The sequence below is a fragment of the Trichomycterus rosablanca genome, chromosome 2 (assembly GCF_030014385.1).
Source record: "Trichomycterus rosablanca isolate fTriRos1 chromosome 2, fTriRos1.hap1, whole genome shotgun sequence".
NCBI classification, from domain to species: Eukaryota; Metazoa; Chordata; class Actinopteri; order Siluriformes; family Trichomycteridae; genus Trichomycterus; species Trichomycterus rosablanca.
The window spans coordinates 3,945,341-3,953,009 of NC_085989.1; the positions used below are offsets into that span (position 1 = coordinate 3,945,341).

The 7,669-nt window shown below is 42.8% G+C and overlaps 1 protein-coding gene across 1 annotated transcript; it reads left to right on the top strand.

Annotated features, from left to right (window-relative positions):
- The first annotated feature begins 326 nt into the window (after window positions 1–326).
- On the top strand, window positions 327–7,230 carry c2h6orf136 (chromosome 2 C6orf136 homolog). The gene is made up of 7 exons (XM_063010196.1): window positions 327–416; window positions 3,213–3,449; window positions 3,537–4,184; window positions 4,276–4,364; window positions 5,174–5,374; window positions 5,633–5,702; window positions 5,803–7,230. Exons 2-7 carry the CDS (start codon window positions 3,351–3,353, stop codon window positions 5,944–5,946), a joined length of 1,251 nt encoding a protein of 416 aa, XP_062866266.1. The 5' UTR covers window positions 327–416; window positions 3,213–3,350; the 3' UTR covers window positions 5,947–7,230.
- The last annotated feature ends 439 nt before the right edge of the window (window positions 7,231–7,669 follow it).

The following is a 7,669-nucleotide window of genomic DNA, read 5'->3' on the forward strand; positions in this document are numbered from 1 at the left end:
AAGTGCATGTTTTTGGACTGTGGGAGGAAACCAGAGCTCCCGGAGGAAACCCACACAGACACGGGGAGAACATGCAAAGAAGGGACCCGGACTGCCCCGCCTGAGGATCGAACCCAGGACCTCATTGCTGTGAGGAGACAGTGCTACCCACCGAGCCACTGTGCCGCCCATATAAAATCAAGGAATGCTTGAATGACTTTTAATCTGTAGACGAAGTTGAACTGAACTCGTTGGTTTCACTTGTGAATGAAACACCGCCTTTTCTAGAACTGCGGGCTGTGTAGTTTGCGCATGCGCACTGGCACTTCGGTGAAGGACATTTGGAGAGATGTGACATTAGATTCCTGTACAACAATATTGATATTTCAGAGCCGGCTGCTGGATTGAAGTTACTCCAGAAGACTGCGGTTTAACAGGTTTGTTTATACTACAAAAAGAAGTGTGAATAGTAGGGTGGTTAGAGGAGTTAACTTGATTCTAACGTGCTAACAACTTAATGCTCAATATGACGGTGGCTAATGCTAACGCTAGTAAGTCTGAGGTATTTTAATTAGCGTGTTGATAAAAAACGACTGTTTTGATTATTAGTCGCAATTCCAGCAATGTTGTGACTATAATTAGACTATAATAAGAGCACTGACAGTCCCCTGACCTGCTTGTAGAGCACTTAAATGCATTCACCTATTTTGTGTGTGCATTCACTGGCCATTTTATGAGCTACACCTCCCATATAGAGGCAATAGTGGGTATACAATCACTGTAGCCCATATGTTGCTGTGTAAACTTGCACTTTGGTGGTGTGCAACCACTGACTGTAGCTCATATGTTGCTGTGTACACTTGCACTTCGTGGGTGTACAATTACTAACTGTAGTGGATGTGTTGTGTGCACTTCTCGATGGCAAGGCTGTTTGGCAGTACACACTGATCAGCAACAGCTGATGTAGCAGTGGTGACTTAGTGGTTAAGGTACTGGACTAGTAATCCCCACCACCACCAAATGGGGCGGCACTGTGGCTAAGTGGGTAGCACCGTCACCTCACAGCAAGAAGGTCCTGGGTTCGATCCCCAGGTCGGTCCGGGTCCTTTCTGTGTGGAGTTTGCATGTTCTCCCCGTGTCCGTGTGGATTTCTTCCGGGTGCTCCGGTTTCCTCCCACAGTCCAAAGACGTGCAAGTGTGGTGAATTAGAGATACTTTATTTATTTATTCGGATTTTAATGTTTTTTTATACTTTTAGTTTCATTAATGACAGAAACGGTAGTTACTCATTACACAAGATTAATCAGTTCACAAGTTTAATCTCAAAACACAGTCATGGACAATTTAGTATCTCTAGTTCACCTCACTTGCACGTTTTTGGACTGTGGGAGGAAACCGGAGCTCCCGGAGGAAACCCACACGGACACGGGGAGAACATGCAAACTCCACACAGAAAGGACCCGGACCTCCCCGCCTGGGGATCGAACCCAGGACCTTCTCGCTGTGAGGCAACAGTGCTACTCACCGAGCCACCGTGCCGCTAATTGGAGATAACCAAAAGTGTAAAACATGACGTTAAAATCCTAATAAACAAACAAACTAACAAACCACCACCAAGTTGCCACTGTTGGGTCCTTTAGCAAGACTCGTAACCAATAGTTGCTTGTGTTTATTCAACATTGTGTTGTTCTTCTTTTTCTTCACCTTGTAAAATTGTTCTATTAAAACAGTAAAACACTTTAGGTCATCGTGAATAATAATACAGCTGTGATTCTCTGCAGCACAAGCTGGAGCTGTGACCGAATCACAGCTGTGATTTTATCTGTAGTAAAACAAATAATGTCATATTCAGTGCGGGCCAGAAATCTGAGACCACTAGTGAACATGCTTCTATTGTGCAGTTTGACAATTCACCGCCTTTTTCCATAATGACTGCACTCCACAAGTTTGAGCAAAATCTGATAGTCCTTTCTATTCCAGCATGATTTTACAATATTCCCAAGAGCATCTTGTGATGTTACTGAATGCAATCACAGCTGTGATTTGATTTAAAGTAAAACAAATAATGTCATATTCAGTGCGGGCCAAAAATCTGAGACCACTAGTGAACATGCTTCTATTGTGACTAATAAGTTTTCTCAAATTCAATACAATGTTTTTATTACAAATTATAAAACCAGTGTGACAATTGCAGTGAAACGTTAAATCTTTGGAAATTCACCGGTTTTTGTGGCGGTGTTCGAGCAAAATCTGATAGTCCATTCTACCCCAGCATGATTTTACAGTATTCCCAAGAGCATCTTGTGATGTTACTGAATGCGTGGCTTTCTCTGTCTTCGATCGATGAGGTTTCAGGTCACATGACTGTGAAGGAAAGTCCATGCCAGTCAGCACTTTCTGATTCTCTTTGGTCTAGGATCAGAAACTGGGCAGAAAAAATTATTACAGACTCCTCCTTACAGACTCCACACACCCTGGACACGAACTTTTTAACCTTCTACCCTCTGGCAGGCGCTACAGAGCCCTGCACACAAAATCAAACAGACACTGTAACAGTTTTTTTTCCAAATGCCATCAAACTCATTAATAACTAAAACTGAACTGCTGTTTACTGTTGTCTACATGCCACACTGAACTTTATACATGCTGTATAATACTATTATATTATATTATATATATAATATATATTATATTACCTAACTTTACTGTTTATCTTATGCTATTTTTATATTTTTTTGTACATATGCAAATTCTGCTGAACATGTAAATTTGTACATTGTCTACATATAGTCTTGTCTGTATATTGTATTGTTTGTAAACTGTAGAGAGCTAACAACAGCCGGAAACAAATTCCTTGTGTGTGTAAACATACTTGGCGAATAAAGCTGATTCTGATTTAAGTTGTTGCTGCATAGCTTTGAGGTTTAAGATTCGTAATAAAAAACATTGGATCATATTTGAGAAAATCACTAGTTGTTTTTTGACTCTTGACCCCCTATGTAGGCAGTATACTGATGTAAAGATGACACATATTTATCATACATAATATACATGTATAGAAAACCACATTAGCAATGGCAAAAGAGTTGAGAACTGCAAATAGTATTGTGTAATATAGAATTGAAATTGATATTTGTGCAGTAAGCATGTTTAGATGTGAAACTCATCAGATAATTTAGTGCTTTTTGTGGTATTGTGGTACAAGAGTTCTTTGTTTTTGTTTTCTGCTGCAGGGTTGTGTGACTGCATTGCAGAGGTGCTGGGACACAGACTGAGGAGTACACAGAAAAAAATTACTTCTGCTGATTTCCATCTTTATGCCAGCCGCTTGGTGATCTAGTGCTGTAAGATTCCAGAGCAGCCTGTCCTGAATGGCTGTGTGCAGAGGGGGTGTGTCATTTTGGGTGGGATGTATCAGGAGCCACGGTGGCAGGCAGCTGATACCGAAACATAGCTGGAGTGTGTGGCAGGTAATATAAGTGCTTTTTTCTCCCATGTTAAACTGAATGTTGTTTTTGATTTCTTATTAAAAAAAAACTCCCTGTATTTAATTACAGACTGTCTTGAATGGCAACATTAGATCGCTGAGAAGTGCAACATGGGCTTTGGCTCCACCAAACAACCTACATTACCAGTTCGCCCAGAAGCCATACCTTTCTCATACCATAAATCATGGGTGCCAGGGTGCAGAGGAAGATTGGGAGGAGACTGTCAGCATGTGTGTGCTGCTTAAACCCAGGGAATCCGAAGATCAGCCTACGCTGGTTGAGGTTCCCCTGTTCGGACAGGTTAAGCTTAGCGAGCTGCTGGCTTGGGGAGCTAACAAGCCCGCTGACTTTCCTTTCCTGTTAACCACCGTCGATGGGAGAAGAGAAGATGACATAAGTGTTATTGGAAAGTTAAGGACTGAGACCAAGCCTGATCCAGAACAGAGCTCTTTTAGGAGTTTATTCGAGACCGAGGGATGTCCTGCTCCGTTTACGTTGGGGTCGCGTTTCTTTTGCTTTCACTGTCCTGGGATGGAGTTTGCGCCCATGCCGGGGGATAACCTGAGGACAGGATACGATGCGAATGAAGATCTTCCGACTTCGTACACCTCTCTGTACAGTTATGCGGAGATGCAAAACACACAGAGAGGTTCTAGCGAGAAGGACATGGAGAATGAGGAGAAACTGGCTGTGATGTACGAAAAGCTTAGGATGGAGGTAATTCTTTGGGTCTTTGATGCATCTGCTTCTGGTCTTTTCTGATGTATTTAAAAACATTTTGAACAAGTCTTTCTGTCTTGTCTTTTAGCTTCCCAGGTTTTTCTTGAAGAATCATGACTACAGCATGTATTCTATTGATGTGGAGTTCATTAACGGCCTTCTCAACACCAAAACCAGGTAAGATTTACATAGCATTCATACCTGAATATATAAATAAATGTGGCTGTAGAGAGAAAAAAATCAGGATTGGATGGTAAGCTCTAATCCAGGGTCTGCCATAAATCACTTTGTCCACAATCCACCAAGCTTCACATCACCATAGGCTTTGGTGCTCTGCTATACTCTCCTTGCTGGTCAACAATAGGCGAAGTCTATCACGCCCCCTCTGACACTTTCACTCACCACTGATCAGCCATAACATTAAAACCACCTCCATGTTTCTACACTCACTGTCCATTTTATCAGCTCCACTTACCATATAGGAGCACTTTGTAGTTCTACAATTACTGACTGTAGTCCATCTGTTTCTCTACATGCTTTGTTAGCCCCCTTTCACGCTGTTCTTCAATGGTCAGGACTCTCCCAGGACCACCACAGAGCAGGTATTATTTAGGTGCTGGATGATCCTCAGCACAGCAGTGACACTGACATGGTGGTGGTGTGTTAGTGTGTGTTGTGCTGGTATGAGTGGATCAGACACAGCAGTGCTGCTGGAGTTTTTAAACACCTCACTGTCCCTGCTGGACTGAGAATAGTCCACCAACCAAAAATATCCAGCCAACAGCGCCCCGTGGGCAGCGTCCTGTGACCACTGATGAAGGTCTAGAAGAAGACCGACTCAATTACCTTTGGCCAACGGTCTGCACTGTTTCTCACTCCACTCACACGGCCGGGCTTCAGCACACTTGGGTCAGCGTGTGTTCAGCGATGATGGTACTGACCCTTTTGCTGTGGAAAATAAATTCCTTTTTGTGCTCGTTTCTCAGAGGTCGGGTAGCGTACCAGCTGAGTCTGACGCTGTGGAGAATCTTGTGCCTGTGTTATTACGCCGACGCACGGCTGGAGGTGCTGAAGTTAACCAAGCACCCTGAGGACGGCTCCATCAAAGCACGCTGGAGAGTCAAGGGTCTGCCCTTTCACACCCTGTTCCTCCGCTTCTACAAGAAAGACAAAAGCCAGTTTTACAGGTGGGATGCTGATGTTGCAGGTGCATTAATAGATAAATGAGCACTGAACAATATGGGTCATGAATTGTTATAACAACAATACCACCATATTTTTACACAAAAATTTAACATGAACCTTTTTAATCAGTGTAATCAACATGTAATCAGTATATTTGCAGCATATTTTCCACATAAACCAGAGTTTAGGGACAAGGAAGAGTTCTGCATGGCCCTGACAGTGATTGTGTCTTTAAACGTTTGTTTTGATTGTTTTGGCAGGACCTTTGATGCATTCTCTACCTTCTACCTGGGATCTAATGGACTCATTCAATGCCATAAAGTTGAAAAGGTGGAACATTCTTTTGCTTAAAGTGCTTGTCTTGATTTTTTTGTAATAGATGTTGATAAATCTCACAGCAGATGCTGAGTCTATATTTTGAATCTTGCAGGTAATGCAGGCTCAGCCACCGGTGCTGCCGAAAGTGACGTCCCTGCTAGCAGGAGCTCTGGTGGCCCTGGGGCTTCAGGAGGACCGACCAGCGTTTAATCTGCTCCCACTGTTCCTGTCTTCCTTCAGACAGGCTCGAGATTAAGGAGCGCCGCACATAGCACAGACACGGCAGGTAGAGGGAGGAACGCGCCGCTCTCGACGGGGATGGAAGACGTTCTCCTACGGAAGGAATAATAGACTTGGAGAAGTTGAGACAGCCATGAATATGGATAAGAACTGTACGTTTGACAGCAGTAACGAAACAGAAGTTCAAGTATAACACAGTTCTATGTTGTTGAATAGATTTGACATGATACTGTTCTGTGTGTCATTCAAACGTTCTCTGGCGGCAATACATCAACCGATGCTCTGAAACTCATAACTGCAGGATTGGCATGTTATCTCATTGCTTCTATTCTGGTTACTGTAAAGCTTAAGCACCACCATGGATTTATTAACTTATAAAGGCTGTCTTGGTTCAGAATTATTTAAGTTAGTCTCGCCAGGCCAGCAACCATTCATTAAAAGCCATCAGACAAGCTGCTTATAAATACAGCTGAAATCAAGCGCGGCTACGACCACAAAAACCTGCCCCAGTACTGGAAAAGTTGAAACCTTAACACTTAAGTAAACAAGTCTTTAAAGTGAATGTGTCAGAAATATACTTACCATTTGATTCAAGTGTCCTTTTCCTTTAGGGCAGTTGTTACCTAGTGGTTAAGGTACTAGACTAGTAATCAAAAGGTCGCTGGTTCAAGCCCCACCACTGCCAGGTTGCCACTGTTGGGTCCTTGAGCAAGGACCTTAACCCTCAATTGCTTAGACAGTATACTGTCACAGTACTGTAAGTCAGTTTGGATTAAAGCATCTGCTAAATGTTGAAAATGTAAATGTTCACTTTCGCTTCCTCAGATTTCGGTCAATCCTACATAAAATCAGTAATTCATTCCATACAAAGACTTATAATCAGTTTAATGCCGTTGAGCTTCAAGCTGTATAAATACTGCTGAAATCAAGTGCAGCTACGACCACAAATTTTCCAAAACCTGCCCCAGTAATGGAAAAGTTGAAACCTCGACACTTAAGTAAACAAGTGTTGAAAGTGAGTGTCAGAAATATACTTACCATTCAATTCTAGTGTCCTTTTCCATAGGTAATATCTTTAGGGCAGTTGTAACATAGTGGTTAAGGTACTGGACTAGTACTCAAAAGGTTGCTGCCAGGTTGCCATTGTTGGGCCCCTGAGCAAGGCCCATAACCCTCAATTGTTTAGACAGTATACTGTCACAGTACTGTGTCAGTTTGGATTAAAGTGTCAGATTTCGGTCAATCCTACATAAAATCAGCAATTCATACCGTTCAAAGACTAATAAACGGTTTAATGCCACTGTTCTCGTGAGAAGTGACATTCTTTCCACACGTTCTTACTTATTTTCTGGCTGCATCCCAAACCACATCCCGTGTGCTCAATAGTTTGCGACTACACCGTTCGTAGTACACACGTTAGGCATCCTGTTTATGGTAATAGTGTGAGATTTGAGACACTGATGCTCCAACTGTGGTTGGTACGCTGATCTTTGCCTTTATGAGGCGTGAACGGTTTATAAAGTACAGGAAGGTCTGGCCCTGCGAGAGACGATGTGGGAGACGATGTGCACCCTGATCCAAGTCAGCTGACAGCCAGCCCGTGCAGACTTAAAGCAGCCGTCTAATACGCCCTTCTTTCAGGCTTTCATTTTCAACAGTAGGAATTTGGAAAACGCAGATGTCATTTGTCCTCAGGCAAATCTAATAAACCCTCATGATGTGTAATCTCCTGCAGTTTT